The sequence below is a fragment of the Podarcis vaucheri genome (assembly GCF_965113315.1).
Source record: "Podarcis vaucheri genome assembly, chromosome: 15".
Classification (NCBI taxonomy): domain Eukaryota; kingdom Metazoa; phylum Chordata; class Lepidosauria; order Squamata; family Lacertidae; genus Podarcis; species Podarcis vaucheri.
In genome coordinates this window covers 2508928-2525678 of record NC_138753.1, presented here as the reverse complement: position 1 = coordinate 2525678, position 16751 = coordinate 2508928, and the positions used below count along the sequence as shown (strand labels likewise).

At 50.5% G+C, this 16751-nt stretch overlaps 1 protein-coding gene across 6 annotated transcripts in view; it reads left to right on the top strand.

Annotated features, from left to right (window-relative positions):
- SSH2 (slingshot protein phosphatase 2) overlaps positions 1-16317 on the top strand; it is a 113328-nt gene extending 97011 nt beyond the window's left edge. For 4 of the 6 annotated variants that reach the window (XM_082201662.1, XM_082201661.1, XM_082201658.1 and 1 more), the window contains 5 exons: positions 1634-1680; positions 2346-2496; positions 3789-3985; positions 9197-10055; positions 10574-16317. In XM_082201662.1, the coding sequence (XP_082057788.1) occupies positions 1634-1680; positions 2346-2496; positions 3789-3985; positions 9197-10055; positions 10574-12556 (3237 nt within the window). In that variant the 3' untranslated portion in view covers positions 12557-16317. Of the gene's footprint in view, positions 1-1633; positions 1681-2345; positions 2497-3784; positions 3986-9196; positions 10056-10573 lie in introns of all 6 variants that reach the window. The other 2 variants (XM_082201660.1, XM_082201659.1) reach the window with 2 other exon arrangements.
- The last annotated feature ends 434 nt before the right edge of the window (positions 16318-16751 follow it).

The following is a 16751-nucleotide window of genomic DNA, read 5'->3' as shown; positions in this document are numbered from 1 at the left end:
TTACCTGTCCTGAATCTTCCAACATTCAGCTTCATTGGATGTCTACGAGTTCTAATGCAATGAGATTGGGGGGATGGGGACTGCCTACTGTGGGAGCGAGTACAGTGGTACCTCGGGTTACAGACGCTTCAGGTTACAGACTCCACTAACTCAGAAATACAGTGGTACCTTGGGTTAAGAACTTAATTCGTTCCAGAGGTCTGTTCTTAACCTGAAACTGTTCTTAACCTGAAGCACCACTTTAGCTAAAGGGGCCTCCTGCTGCCGGAGCACGATTTCTGTTCTCATCCTGAAGCAAAGTTCTTAACCCGAGGTAATATTTCTGGGTTAGCGGAGTCTGTAACCTGAAGCATATGTAACCTGAGGTACCACTGTAGTACCTCGGGTTAAGAACTTTGCTTCAGGATAAGAACAGAAATCATGCACCAGTGGCACGGCGGCAGCGGGAGGCCCCATTAGCGTCAGGTTAAGAACGGACCTCCGGAACGAATTAAGTTCTTAACCTGAGGTACCACTGTACATGCATTTAAGTTGTTAAGTACGGTACATTTATTACATAAGCAAACCGAAAAGACCCTAGAGAGAGTAGAGAGTGCAGGCGAACCATCTCCTGCAAGGCAGATGTTTGGTATATCCCTGAATCCTTCTCGCCATCCTGGGGCCTGGAATTTCTGAGGTTACCGGAGCGTCCTGCCCACGCCCCTATTCTGGGAGAAAACAACAGGAACAAAGGTGCCCCGGGAAAGCTTGAGAACAAACACAGGAAAGGCTTATTCAGGTCTGGCAGGTGGGATTCTGCTTCCAGTAAAGCCCGGGATGGCGATGCTCTGGGTGGAAGCATGTGATATCCCCAACCAAAGGGTCCTCCTCCTCTTTTCAAGCTGTGTAAACACTGGGCTACTGAAATGTTTGAGCTCGCCCGGTGCCAAGGCACGTCTCGCGAGGCTGCGCCGGCTGATGAGTCAGCAGCTCTGGGGCTTTTCCCACCCTCCCTCCTCTGGCCGGATGCACAGGCCAGGCATCAGTCAGCAGTTTTACGTAAGAAGACAGCTCACCTTTTCAGCCCTGACTCTCTCGGCGGAATCAAAAGTGTATAGAGGAATGTTCCCCCTCTTCTCTTGTAACGCGAGAGCCCCCGGCGATCCAACAAAGCTGAATGTTGGAAGAAAAGAAAGTCCTTTTTGTGCGCAGCAGCTAGTTGAACTGTGGAACTCCCTGCTGAAGGAGGCCAACTTGGATGGCTTTGAAAGACGATCGGACAAATTCGTGGAGGAGAGGAGGGCTATTGATAGCTGCTGGCCAGAATGGCTCTTCTCTGCCCTCCACAGTCAGAGGCAGTGACCGCAGGAGGCAAGAGGAGTCCGGTCCTGCTTGCCATTTTCCCATTGGGGCTTCTGGTTGGCCACTTTGAGAACAGGATTCTGGACTAGTTGAGCCATTGGCCTGATCTATCAGGTCTCTTCTGGGGTTCCCTTACCCTTTTCTGACACTCCCGTTTCCCAGCCAGGAGCCCTGGGTCCTTTGCCCAATACTGTGCACTCCACCCCCCCCCCACCCCCTGCTCTATTTGTACACCCTGCTGTGTTCTTGACGTGATTTGATTTCCCCCACCCTGTCTTCTCCCTTTGCGTAGGGTTCAGAGTGGAATGCCTCCAATCTGGAAGATCTGCAGAATAGAGGGTAAGTCCCAGAACGTGAAATGTCCTTCATCCCACCCAGCAGAGAGCAAAAAACCAGTGACGGCCCCCCAGTTCCACTTGGTTGCTTGAGGGGGGGGGGTGTCTTCAGACCAAGGCAGGGATAGCCAAAGTGGTGCCCTACAGCATCCATTGCCCATCTGGGAGGACTCAGTTTGGGAGCCATTTCCTTCTCTGTGGCCTGTCTTGCCACTCCAGGAATCAGCTCTATCACTTTAACCCTTCGGCAGCGGACCCACAGCCCTCCATGTGCTGCTGAAATCCGACTCCCATCATCCCTGGCATTTGACCATGCTGCTTGTAGGGGCTGCTGGGAATTGGAAGTCCATCAACATCTGTAGGGTCCCATGTTGGCTGCTGTGGACCAGAACAACAGTCAGGGGTCCGATGGCCGTGTGTTGGTGATTTATGAGCTGTGAAGGTGGGGATTAGATTACCCTTGGGGGTCTCTTTGACTCTACCATTCTATGATTCTTAGACATTTCTTAGGGGTGGAAAGGAATCTCTTCACCCCTGGTTTTTATTTTCTTTATTTTGCTAAACCTCAAGGAGTTCTTTCTTGTCCACTTTGTCCCTTGTTTTGGAAACACAACTGTGTGTGTGGGGTGTGTGTGTGTCTAACCAGCCTTATTGCCCTTTTGGCTTCAGAGTGCGGTACATTCTGAACGTCACCCGAGAAATCGACAACTTCTTCCCTGGCGTCTTTGAGTACCACAACATCCGTGTTTACGACGAGGAGGCAACAGATCTCCTGGCTTACTGGAACGACACCTACAAATTCATCTCCAAAGCAAAGCAAGTTCCCTTTTTATCTTAATATTAAAAGCATGTCCGCATCCATATAGCATGTGGGCCTATAGCTAAAGATACTGGGTTGTATCCACCGCTAGACTTACAGTATTCTTCTTTGGTGATCACTTGTAGCCGAGTAAGATTGTCTTCCGTAAACAGGATTTTAAAAGTGAGTCCGTGACTGTGGAGGCCAATTCTGGACCCACACGTCCTTCCACAGTGGGGGCATGGGTTTCCGGGTGGGAGTTCATCACAGTGGTTAGCCAAAGGTGCCTTCCTCTTAGCACGTTTCTCCCTTTCATCCTGAGTTTGAGTGTCTTCAAAGCCCATGACACCTTTTGGCTGTTCTCCAACTGGAGTACTCGCAGGCCAGTGCTTCCAAGTTGTCAGTGTTTATACTGCATTTTTTTAGATTTGCCTTGAGAGAGTCTTTGAACCTCTTTTGTTGACCACCAGCATTACACTTTCCATTTTTAAGTTCGGAATAGAGTAGTTGCTTTGGAAGACGATAGTCGGGCATCCGCGCAACCTTTACAGTTAAAGCACTTTGATGCCCCGTTAAACTGCCGTGGCTCCCCCCAAAGAATCCTGGGGGCTGTAGTTTGTTGAGGGCGCTGAGAGTTGTTAGGAGGCCCCCGATTTCCCTGCACGGAGCTACAATTTCCAGAGCGGTTTGACGATCAATCCCTGTTCATAGGGAAGAATGGGAATTGTAGCTCCGGGAGGAGAATTGGGATGTGTGTGGGGGGGTGTTTCCTCTTAACAGCTCTCAGAACCCTTAAATAAGAATGAGATGAGCTTTCTGGATCAGGTGAAAGGGGGGCCATTGAATCCAGCCTCCTGTTCTTACTGGGCCGACCAGATGCCCATTGTGGGAAGCCAGTAAGCAGGACCTGAGCATAAGAGCGACTGGGATTCTGAAGCATCACTGCCTCTGACTGTGGAGCTAATATCCACCCATAGCCCTTGTCTCCATGAACTTGTCTAAATGTGCGAGTGTGAATGAGGCCTGCCAGTTTCAGAGGATCTACTCTGATGACCCGTGGAGAGAGATACAGATACATATTGTGTGTATGTATGCACACACACCACATATTGCCAAACTGGTCTGAGGTGAGCTTTGGTCCACAACATCAGGAGGGCACCAGCTTTGCAAGGTCTTGAGATATATATGGCATTTATTGATGCCGCCTGTGAAACACTCTCTCCCCAGCAAAGCTGTTTGAGTGATGACTCTGTTGGGAACTTGGGTAACCCTCCTCTCTCTCCCTCCCTTTCCCTTGATCGTCTTGCAGGAAGAACGGATCCAAGTGCCTGGTTCACTGCAAAATGGGGGTCAGCCGGTCGGCCTCCACGGTGATTGCCTACGCCATGAAGGAGTACGGCTGGAACCTCGACCGGGCCTACGACTATGTGAAGGAGCGCCGGACCGTCACCAAGCCCAACCCCAGCTTCATGCGGCAGCTAGAGGAGTATCAGGGCATCCTCCTGGCCAGGTGAGTCCGAAACAGACAAGACAGCACCTCAGCGTCCCTGACAATGGGCAACTGGGAGCCAGAGGGTGTTTCATGGAATGCCAGCGTCTGGCTTCTTCTGAATTTCAGCTTTCACACACAGAAATGATATAAATCCTTGCTCTCTTCGATGCAAAGTTCAGGAAACTTTTGGAGCTGCATTAGTGCGCACTCTCTGTGTGTATGTGTGTAAAAAAAGAGGGGGCATTTTGGAAGAGCACAAACGCATAGTTTTTAGCTTAGCTGAGTATCTTTTTACCCCCCCCCCCTTTTCTGCAAAAAAAAGTGAGGAGAAATCAAAGCATTTTTTAAAATGGGATAAATTGCCAAAAAAATACGTTGGGATGCAGTGAAATCAGTTGTGATGAAAACAAAGTCAGTAAGAACTGTTGGTCATTGAAATCGATGGGGGCAGGGGGGGGACCCCAGCAGGAATGAATTAAAATTTAGGTCATCCTTTTAAAAAGCTTTTTAGCTGTGTGTACTGTGTGTGTGTGCGTGTGCGTGTGTGTGTGTGTGTGTGTTTCCCCCACAACCTGTTTCCCCGAAACAGCAAAACAACTTTGCTTTCTGGCTGGCTTTCGAGGGGCCTGTGTGTTTGTTTGTTTATGTGTTGCAGATTCCCCCAGCTTCCCCTTCCCCACCTTCTCAAGTTCCTTTTCTTATGCAAAACCGAAGGGGTTGTTTTTGTAACGAGAGACCCCCATCATCTGATTGGGAAAAGATGTCTCAATATGTCATGTGTCTGTGTTTTCCTCCCCCCCCCCTTCCAACTGTACACATGTGTGTCCTTGGGTGACCTCCAGAGAGCGGAAAGAGAGAGAGACGGCTTGTCCTGCCAGAGGGATCCCAGCTCACGGCCACGTGGTTACCAGGTGGCTTTGCTGTGGATGTCGGGCCTTTTGAAAAGTGTGTGTGTGTGTGTGTGTGTGTGTGTGTGTGTGTGTGTGTGTGTGTTGGGGTGGCACATGGCAAGCAGGGGGAGCGGCTAGCAGCAGGTTATCTGCACCGACCCAAACTTCTGAATGTTTGGGAGGTGCTTGCAATGCAGACTCTACAGGGCCCATCGCAGAATCCCATCCAAAACAAACTAACAAAACCCCAATACTTGGTAGTTGCTATAAACCACATTTCAAACATTCAAAGCTCTTTGCTCACAGTTATCTCGGCCGTGATCCTTGCGACAAGCCTGCAAAACAGGCCTGGGATCCTTGAGATGCATCCAGCTACGCTCTACTCAAGAGTAGGCCTGTTGGAGTTAATGGGCCACAATCAGTTGTGCCTGTTCTGTTCAGTGGGTCTACTCTTAGTAGGACTAAACGTTCTAATAAAAGCTTATCTCCCTATTGCACCCTGCGGCTGAGGCATAGAAAACGAGTAGTTCCGAGGCTCACCAAAGTTTTCCTGAGCAATTTTATGACGGGATCCTGATCGGGACAAAGGGGTTTATTAACATGTGCTTTTGAAATCTGTATTAGGCGATGTCAAATTTGCTCCAAGAGGCAGAGGGGAGGGCTACCGATGTCTAAATTGTGCCTCCACAGGCAGAAATGCTTCTGAATACCAGCTGCTGGAAACCACAGGAGGGGAGAGTGTTGCTCGTGTTCTTGAATCCTGCTTGTGGGTTTTCCACAGGCATCTGGTTGGCTACTATGAGAACAGGATGCTGGACTAGATGGGCTACTGGCCTGATCCAGCAGGCTCTTCTTATGTTCTTAAGGCCCTTTCCCCCCACCACCCCAAAAAAACAAAAACAGCAGGTGGATGTTTCCTCTCCAAATCATTGACATCAAGGAGGTGTTGGCATGGCATAATGGTTAGGTGTGGCAGTATTTGGGCAAACACCATTCCTAATAATAATAATTTATTATTTATACCCCGCCCATCTGGCTGGGTTTCCCCAGCCACTCTCGGCGGCTTCCAACAGAACACTAAAATACAATAACCTATTAAACATTAAAAGCTTCCCTAAACAGGGCTGCCTTCAAGTGTCTTTTAAAAGTTTCGTAGTTGTTCTTCTCTTTGACATCTGGTGGGAGGGCGTTCCACAGGGCAGGTGCCACCACCGAGAAGGCCCTCTGCCTGCTAATTGGCTTTTCGCAGTGAGGGAACTGCCAGAAGGCCCTCGGCGCTGGATCTCAGTGTCCGGGCAGAACGATGGAGGTGGAGATGCTCCTTCAGGTAAACCAAGGCCTTTTAGGGCTTTAAAGGTCAGCGCCAACACTTTGAATTGTGCTCTGAAACGTACTGGGAGCCAGTGTAGGTCTTTCAAGACCGGTGTTATGTGGTCTCGGCAGCCGCTCCCAATCACCAGTCTAGCTGCTGCATTCTGGATTAGTTGTAGTTTCCGGGTCACCTTCCCAGGGATGTTTCCTTGTAATCTAAATAGCGAACAGGGGACGCTGCCTTCAAACCACAAATGTAAATAGCGTAGAGGAACCTGACTTGTGGATATTTACCAAAGACCCACCAAGTCCGACATCCTGTTCTCCCAGCGGCCAGCCTGATGCCCCTGTGCGAAGCCCCCCAAAGCAGTCTCTCCACCCCCCAACTCATGTTCCCCAGCAAGTGATAATCAAAGTTTATTTGTTTATTTCACAAAATGTGTGATTGTATTATAAACAACCCTCAAAAGTGGTTTACAGGAAAAAAAAACAAAATCAATTAAAAAGATTAGCAGCCATAATTTAAGGCCAATACATGCAGAAAGTCATCAGCTGCCTCCACAGTAATTCAGTCACAAATCTGCAAGAGTGGAATATTGTGTTTTGGGGTTCTTTAAGGATTTAATATGTCATTTATCAGTATTCATGACCCGTGTGGGGTGTACATGCATGCTTTAGTTCTCAAGAAGCGCAGGTCAGGTTGTTGCAGATTGTAGAGGCTGCTTTGAGCACACAAATGGTAATTATTGTAAATATAATTGTGCTCTTATACGGCAGGCAGTATGTAGCCATTACAATGAGCAGCTGTTGACCAGCAGCTAGAAGTACTGTAGAAACCTTCTTGACCCCTGCCTTGCGGCCTTGTTTACCATTGCTGATTCACATTCATATGATTGGCTCTTGGGTTTCAGAGCCTGACTGTGCAGGGAAGGTTGTGGTTCTTGGGTTACACCTTTGCCAGGGTGTGAGAGTGGGCTGTGGGGCCAGGGGGTTTTCCAGCAGCAACTGCTTTGGTGCCCTGTCAAGCCACATTCCCTCCCACTAGCAAGATCCTGCTCCTATTCTCTTGAACCTTCCTCCCAAAACTCCCTGTCTCTTTTTTCCCCTGCGCAAGTTGCGGGGATTTCCTTAGAAACCTAACAAGAACTTCACAATAGACTGGCTGCTGGGTCAGACCGGTGACTCATGCAGCCGAGCATCCTCTTCTGGCAGTGACCAGCCAGGTGTCCTGACGGGAAGCCCCAAAGCAGGAGCTGAGCGAAACAGCAACAGTCATCCCATTTGTGATTCTCAGCATATTCAGAGGCATAGTGCCTCCCACGGTAGAAGCAGATTGTAGCCACCTTGGCTAGTAACATTTGATAGCCTTATCGTCCCAAAAATTTGTCTAAGCCCCTTTAAAAGCCATCCATGCTGGTGGTATTATAATTAATTAAATTTGTGTACCTGTGGTCACAAAATAAAATCAGAAAATGCATTATAAAAACAAAAACAACCCAATAATCTCCCCAAAGAAACCATTTTAAAAGGGCACGGAATGTCAAATCAGCCCAAGGTCTGGTTGAAGAGGAATGCTTTGGTCTGGTGCCTAAAGGTACATAATGAAGGTGCCAGGCAAACCTCTCTTGGGAAGAGAACTCCACAAATGGGGAGCCACTTCAGAAAAGGCCCCGTTCTCGTGTTGCTGCTCTCCGGACCTCTCAGACGCACTGTGTGAATAATTCCATCCTTTTCTCTGTCCTGAATCCTTTTGTCTGATGTTCCCAAGTTCTGGTATTATGGGAGAGGGAGAAAACATTGCATGTACTTCTATCAACTCCCCTTATTTGCCTTTACTTCTGACTCTAAAGCCCTGGATATTTATAACTTCGGTGTTTCTCAACAACCCTGCCACAGTTGAAAGTTGAATCACATGGAAGTGATCCCGATCCTTGTGCCCCTCAGAACATGCCACATACTGGTGGTGAGCCTTGGAGGAGTGCGGCCTGCTTGACACGCCTCCCCTCGGTCACCTTTCGCATGGCTATGTCAGGAGGGCTGCTACCATCTCTGGAGCACAGCTTGTAGCGAGAAGAGGAAGACGGAAGCAGCGTCCCTGGATCTCTGGCTTTGGACGGAGTCCGTGCTCCCTCTAGGGGCCAGAGCTTATAAGTTGTAGAGCAGACGGCACAAAACACCCTCAGCAGCCAGGCTGCTGCCCTTCTTCTCATCAGCTGCAACAACATGTTTTTGTTCCCTGGAAGAGAGCTGCCCTCCGTGTCCCCGGTGGCAGCGGCACGATTCTGGGAACAGGTGGCCGAGCAGGAACAAAACCAGCATCTGACCAGAGACGGCAAGCGCCTGACTTGAGCATTGTGGTTGCAGATCCCCTTTGCAGGGCAAAAAAAACAACCTCCCTCCTCCTGGATCCCAACCCAATAGTCTATATTAGAGCTTGAGAGCTGTTCCAACAGAATTGTGCAAGTCTGGTCCTCTGTCCATCATCAGAGTTCAAGGGCACTTTTCCTGTCAGGCAGAAACACTCAAGGAGGGGACTGCCAAGCAGGGGCAGTAAGGCTGGATGGCCTGGGGAGAGTCCTGAAGGCCAGATGGAGAGGGCTGCAGGGCCGCATTCAGCCCCCAGCCCTGAGGACCCCCTCCCTTTAATAGACACTGTTGATTTGTATGATACAGTGGAATCGCATGACTCTTGAGTCCTGGCTCTGCTTCCAGGAAGGGTGCTGTCAGCGGCAGGGGACCAGCTGTTCTCCAGAGTCCTCTTCCCAGCTCAACAGGTGTCCCTGCTTTTGCACAGAGTGAGTCAACACTGGCAATTTGCATAATTCAATGAGGCCCCTTCATTCTTTGGGACAGAACTCTGGTTGTTTGGGGAGACCAGGAGAGCCGATCGCGGGCTAACCCCATCTCAAACGCAGCGCTTCCCTCCTCTCTCGCGAACTCCCCATGCTGCCTTTTCCCCTTTGTGCCTTTTGTCTGAGCGGCTTTCGAACCCAGTGCTGATTCTCTCCCCCTATCTCCTTCCCCGCAGTAAGCAGCGGCACAACAAGCTGTGGCGCTCGCACTCCGACAGCGACCTCTCCGACCACCACGAGCCCATGGGCAAGTCTGGGATGGAGGTGAGCAAGAAGGAGATCACCACATCGGCGGACCAGATCTCGGAGAGCAAGACCTCCTGTGGCCACCACCACGTGCCCATGTCTCCTGGGCCCATGACCGCCGGTCCGCACACGGAACACTTGTGCCATCTGGGCGCCGATGCCGCCGGGAACTTGTGCAGCATTGAGCGGGTGGTGCAGCTGGAGATCACCACGAGAGACTTCAATACTGAGCAGATGGAGGACAAGCTGAACTTGAACAACATCAACGGGTGCTCCTCCGGCTGCTGCTTGGACGACTCAAAGTTCCCCCTGGATAATTGCAATGCCTCGGATGCCTTGCTACAGCAGCGAGAGGCCTTGGGGGCAGCGGCAGAGTTCCCGGACTTGGCAGTGGACGACTTGGAGAAGGACGCCCTCAAGCAAGGAGACGGGAACATCCACCTGGTGCCCATGGAAGAGCTGGAGTCTTGCTTGCAGGACATCTCCAACCACAACTCACCCAGCCCCCCTCCTGTGACCTCCTTGCCGGAGGAGGCGGACTTTGGCGCCGACCGGATCGACTTCTTCAGCGCCTTGGAGAAGTTTGTGGAGCTCTCTCAGGACAGCCGGCCACGGACTTGTTCCCACTCCAGGACGGAGGATCAGGGGGGCGGGAGGAACGGTCTCTCCAAAGTGTCGGGGCTGGAGCTGTCGCCCTCCAACCCCACAGAAGATGCTCAAGGAAGCAACTCCTCGGACAACTCGCCGCAGCCGTCCGAGGGGTCCTCAGTGGAGGAGGAGCGGCTGAAGGTACGCGAGGCGGGCGGTGCTTTTCTGCTGTGTGTTTTGAAAATAGGAGCCCCTGCCAGAAGAGTTGAATATTGGGAGTGCAAGAGGGGGGTGAGGAAGCAAACGACATCGGAACAGTGGCAGGAAAGATCAGAATATTTATGGGGCTGGAACTAAGGCGAAGTGACCCACTCAGAGGCCATTGAAGTAGGGGGATCTTGGAGGGGGGCAGGTCACAGAACTCAGCAGTGCTCTCCCCAATTCCTCATGCTACTGTCGTGCCAAGTTTTAAGATATCCAGAATGACTTTGAATGGGGCATTGTGAGGCTTCTGAATGTGGCAGCCAGCAGGGTGAGGAGCCCTGGAGACGCAGCGATGGAAGTTGGGCCCTACCCTGAGAATCCCATGCCATTTGTTTCCCCCTCCAAGTTAGAAAGGTGGTGAACTACAGAATATTTTGTCAAAACGCTTGCTGAAAGTTGGGGAGCATTTTATTTGTAAAATTCTAACCCATTCTTTTTCTCTCTTAAATTTAAAGCTCTCTGAACCGAGCCATTCGGGTGGCCTGACTCGTTCTCACTCTGAAAACGCCATCTCTGTGAAAGACATCATCACCGAGATCGAATCGATCCGCCAGGGGACAGGGCAGGGACAGGCGAAGACGGACGCCTTGAACAATCCAGTCCTGGTGTCGAAGAGAAACACGGTCCATGAGCTCCCTGCCGAGTCAGCCTGGGAAAGCAAGCCTCGAAAAGCTGAGCCGGGCGAAGGCAGTGGCTCGGTCCCGAAGGAGGCGGCTAGCGAGCCTTTGAAACCGGAACGAGAAGTCGCTTCAGCCCAGCCGGTGCCTTCTTGTAAGCTGGATGTAGAAGACGGCAGCAATTCGGGAGAAGACTCTGCGGAGGGCCATCCGAACCCCGGGCCCAAATGGTGTCCTGGATCAGTACGGCGTGCCACCCTGGAGTTTGAGGAGCGCCTGCGGCAAGAGCAGGAGCTGCAACACTCTACCCCTGTTGTCCTGCTACCCATCCGGAAGAATTCCAGGATCGAATCCTCAGCAGTAACTGACCCCGCGGCGAAGGGGAAGCACGAAGAGCCATCTCACGAGCCGGCCCAGTTCTCTGGGGAGAAGGTAGCCTCAAGAGCTGGGGGCGCAGAGACTGGGGCTGGTTTGGAACAGCCCCCCGAAATGCCGCCGGCGTCTTCTCCCCCACGAGATGGCCTGTTGGCAGAGCTGGAGGGGTTGGCCAGAGAGCACCGCTTGGTGGTTTCTCTGGAAATCCCGGACAGCCTTCCTGCCCCTGGCCTTCTGCTTCCAAAAAGGATTGAAATCATAGAGTACACCCACGCGGTCAGGTTGCCCAGCCCCACTGGGCTGGAAAGGGGCCACACACGAGATGACTCGGAGGAAAGCAAGATGGCCACCACCTCGTTGGCGGTGGACGAAAACTGCAACGCTGCTTTGTTTTCCCAGAAACCCCCGGGAGCCTTGCCCAAGCCGGGGCCTTCCGAGCCAGAGAGCAAAGACTTTAAGAAGGCCATTTTTACCTTGGGTAGCCCTGGGGAAGATGCTGTCAGAGGGCCGGCCGACATGCGCACCTCTCCTCCTGCGAGTCGGGCAAGGTGCCCCCCTCCGCCGCCCTCCAGTCGCCAGCCCTTTGTTTGCTTGCAGGGGGTCACTCAGGACAGCACAAGCACCGACCCTGAGCCAGCCCCTCTGGGGGGATATGCTGGCAACGGACAGTTTGCCTTTGAGGAGAGGGGAGGTGCTCTGCGCCGGAGGAGCGAGGGCGCTTTGACACACTGGAGCCCAGAGGACTATGACCTACGCGCTCATAAGGTGGGCATGGGTGCCAACACTGTGGAGGCTGCTGCCACACCTCTCCTTCGCTGCGGCCTTCCTCACAGCTCCAGCAGTGACAGCATCAGAGACCTGAGGGGGGACACTGTGAGGCAGTGGGCAAAGGACCTTGAGGCCCGGATCCAGCAAGCAGGCCTCACGCTCCCTTCTCAGATGAAGCGCTCAGCGTCACTGGCAAAGCTGGGCGGCCTGAACTTGTCAAAAGACGACTTGCCCTCGGGGAACCCCTTCCCTTCCAGCGCCAGGCCAGCCGCTCTGGAATCACTCCGGGGCCCCTCCGGCCGCGGGGAAGCACTCTCGCAGGGCGGCCTAGCTTTGCCAACGCCAGAACCTGCCCCGTCGTCGTTGCCCGCCCCCCAGCCCACGGCGCATTTTGTCGAACAGCTCAAGATGGCGGCCGAGTCCATCGCCCTCAGCAGCCCCGTGGAGAGGCCTCTGGCGCAGTATGCCAAAGAGTTCAGCCTAGCCCAGCAGCTTCCGGGTGCGAAATTGACTAGCCCCCCAGAGGCCCCGCTGCCAGGGCTGGCGACAACGCCCCACCCGCCCCACTGGTTGGCTGTGCTCCCCCGGCCCCAGCATGGTAGAACTCGACCGCCCAGAAGGCTGAGAAAGGCAAATGACAGGAAACGAACAACCAACCCATTGTACAACACCATGTGAACTCCAGCCCTCTCTCTCTCCCCCCTCTCCTCCCCCCACAACAACTTGACTTATTTTGCAACACCCTCGTCGTGTTTTCTCCAAATGGGGCAGATGTAATATATATTGAAACATGCACTTTATTGGTTTAATTTTTATATGTTCGTTATTTTTACTGTTTCTGTTGCATGTGGGTTTTGAGGTGGCTGGTTTTCATGGTTCTCCCCATCCCACCCCCTGTGCAAATGACTGCAAGATCACAATTTTTTCCCCTTAATTTTAAAAAAAAAATGTTTTAAACCCTTAACAAACCTCAACATTTAAATTTTTTATTTTTTGGTCTTAAAAGAACACCCCTCCTTTAAAACAAAAGAGAGAAGGGAAGAGAAATATTTGAAATGCTCTCTTTCATTGGGCCAAAAGAAAGATGCGCTTTTATTGTTTTAAAAGAATTACAGATTTTGTGGGAGATGTGGTTGCAGAAGGAAGAAAGGAAGACAGTTAGGAGGGAAAGGAAGACCACTGGGAGTGAGGGGTGTTCTCTTAAAACAAACTTCATTCTTTTTTAGGGGTTTAACCCTTTCATTACTTGAATAAAGCTGTGGGCCTTTTCAAGAATATGGCCATATCATCTGTTTCCTTTCTCCTCTTCCACCCCAGCCCCCCTTTTTGGTTCCCCTTCATCCTCCTTCCCCAGTCCTGAAATTGCCTGGCCTTCTCTCCCTGCTCTGATACAATCCGGAAGCTGACTAGTTTATACAAATATATACCCCCACCCTTTGTCTTCTTCTCCATCATTCCCTGACGCTTCTTGCGGAAAGGCTTGTGTCTCTTACATTGTACATAACAGTGCTCATGTAGATAACTCATTGGGGGGGGGCAGCGGCATCTTTTCATTTTGGTCCCAGAGGAAAGGGGCGATGTGGCATCTCTTCTGCAAACTGGAAAATGGATTTGCCTATTTAACATTGTTTTCTCTGCGGTTAACCAGTGGCAAATCTGCAAATACTTTCTGGAACAGGCTTAACTCCTTTTCCCTTTTCTCTGACACTTGCCTCTCTTCCGTTATTTCTTTCTTTAAAAGGTGATTATTTCTGTCAGCTTGTGCCAAATGTATGCATGTTTCTCTCTCTCTGAAAAGCAAAGAAAACCTTCAGCTTGCATGATCCTCTTGTTCCCAATGCGTTGTCTACAAGGCACAGCTGTCCGGTGTTTTAGCAAGGACATCTGTTGGCACTGCGCACCAATGCACTCCCCGTCTTGCGCACACATGTGTGCCGTTACGTTATATTTTTTCTGGAGATCAGGGTTTCGGGTTTTTTAAATGTCCTCAATAACACGCCCCAGTTGTGCCGAGTTCTGTGCTGTGCCAAGACCTCGTGTGTCAAACTGTGGTCCCAAACTAGCGTCTCTAAATTTCCATGTTTTTATGGAGAAGTCTTTTGACACCTCCCATCTTCTGATGCACCCAGGAATCTTTGCAGGAATAGAATAATAACTCTGCTTCCTAATGAGAAAGAAGTAGGCCGTTTTAACACCTTCTCTTAGGAGAACAGCTGCCAGGCAGGCAGGCAGGTGAATGCTGCAGTATAGGAGAATATCATGAAAAGATTTTTTTTTGGGGGGGGGCGTACTTTTCCTGCAGGTAAGAGAGAAAGGAGACCCCTAAAACTAGCCGGGGGAACTTGTTGCCAGTCAAATATCCCTTCCAAAGTGTAAAGTGGCTGCTATCATCACTGCATGTTGACATTTGCCTTGATTCTTTTTTTAAGCCTCAGAAAAGATGGATGCTTCTCAAATGTGAGAGAATCGTCTGTGACTAAATTCCAGGCGGATTTACTTTATTTTTTTCAGACCTCACAGGGGTGTTGAGGAGTGTGTGCCTGCCTCCCTCTTAGACTTCCTCTTCCTCGTCCCCTTTCCCCACTGCAGGTCCAGGCCTCTTGTGAACTTTGCAAAACGGAGGGTGCTGTAAGCATAAGATGTTTTGCCCTGATCTTTTGCTGAGCAGTTCTCCCGGAAATCGGGATTTTGTGAAGTGTCTTTCTGATGACTTCTCTGCCAGAGCCCCAAGTCGGACTAGGAACTATTTTACCTTCCATTGCTTTCAGAATCCAGGGTTGGCATTGAGGCCTCTTCCGGAAGCCAAATCTGTGCCTTCTATCTCATCTCTGCCAGGGGTTTTGTTGTTGGGGGGGTATCCCCCCATCTCTGTCCCCCTCTTAATATTAAACCCCTGCTCTTCAACTTTGCACTCCGTGACCGATCCCAAACTGCCACGTTTATCAAAACTGGATTGCTGAAATGCATCGTAGCTGTTGGCGAGTTTTGTTCTTCTGTATGCAGATCTGCTTGTGGGAAGAAAAACAACTATACCACTGGTTCAAAGCATGGCTGTTTGTTTGTTTCTCTGTTTTAGAAGAAAAGGGGCATTTTCATTCTTACTCCAATGTATAAAGTTAATGTTTTCTTTCAGGGCGTCTTCCCCTCTTTCTCCCCCCCCCATTTTTTTTTTGGGGGGGATGTTGCCCTTTGAATGTCAAAAATGTTCAGCATCATCTCAGCAGCAACTCTCCCCTCTCCCAGTTTCCAGCTCTTTGACCTAGCTGTCTACTGTGAGCTTTTGTTGAGCCTTGCACAAAGAGAGGGGTGTGGAGATCTGGGTGGGTGTTTCTGTGAGTGTGAGTGTGTGTGTGTGTTTTGGGTCCTTGCTGATTCTGTATGTGGACAAAACAGATCTATATAAATATATATAATATTTTCTGTACCATGCCTTCAGCTGAGTCTTTATCCCCTTCCCCGTATCTCCCAGTGTCAGCTGGCTCTCTCTTTCTCTGTGTGTGTGTCAAACCCACCTGGCTTCTAAGAGAATGATTTCACCCTAAACCGCGAAACTGGCAAACCACCACTCCTTTTGTTTATTTTCTTTAAATTGGCAGGATGGGAGTTATGTCTTCTTTCGATGCCTCTCCCCTTTCTGGGGGCTTTGCTTTTTCCTCCCCCTTCTGCCCCCCAACCAAACAACTCAGCCTTGGATGGATCTCTCCCCCATCCACAAAAAGTTGCCATCTCGACACGCTTGTCCAGAGCCAAAGGGCTAAAGGTGGGGGGAATAACTCTGCTTAACTCTCCAAGTCGCCATTAGCTGCCCCCTTTGGAGTGATGCTCCTCCCCCCCCCAATGGCTTGTGTTGGGGAATATCCCTTCAAACCTCAAAGGAGGCCACCAAACAGGGGAGACCCACACACACACACCTGCCGCTTTCTTGATTTCCCAGCCCAGGTTAAACTCTGGCTGTTGAAATGGGCTGTGCCTACTGGAATAGCAAGCCCTGTTGTGGAATCCAAATATCCATGTTTCGCACTGATAGCAGGCCTTGGTGCCTTTTTTGGGGGGTGGGGGAGCTGTCTTTAAAGCTTTCTCAGCCACTTCCGGTCATGGAATTTGGCAAGAGTGTTGTGGCCTCTTGTCTTGATCCATCTCTCTCTCTAAACACAGCCCTTTCCTACGGTGATTGTGGCTGTGGGTGTCTTTCACAAATTTGGAGCCCTCCTGCAATGTCTTGGGGAGAAACACCTCGTTTTATTGCTGGTCTTCTTTTCTTTTCTTTTTTACATATCCTCCCCCTGCCCCTTGACCTTTGCTCTCCACCCACCCAAGAGTGGCTTGTACCATAGACTTTTGCCCGACAAAGGTGTTCGGCTGTTTTTAAATGTGAACTACTGCGTTTTCAGGGTGCGGATTCAACGTTCTTGTTACTGAATAAATTTTTATTTTGAGAATCGAGCGTGTCTTGTCTGAATCGGGTTGCAAAGGGGGGGTTCATCAGTGGGCCACGAAGGAAAGTCAGGAGCCTAGGGCAGCAGCAGCAGGGGCAGGCCCCTTAAAATTTCAGGTACCACCTAACACCAACATTTGTAAGTACTCAGGTCTTTTAGTGTGGCAGCCCCTTCACTGTTCTCTTCTCAGCACCTGCTAATAACATTCTTCTTTACACAAGCCTACCTAGATGTTTAGGAAGTTGAAGCAAGTTTCAATCCGGTTTTAGTCTATTATTATAATTTTTCTTTCTTGTTTCATTATTCTTGTTAACTTTTCTTGCTTTATTCTTTCTGTCAACCACTTTGTGGTTGTTGTGGTTGTTTTTAACAGTCGAAGCATGTATTTATGAAATAAATTATGTAAACCACTTGGTGAGGTCCACCTGAAAAGCCAG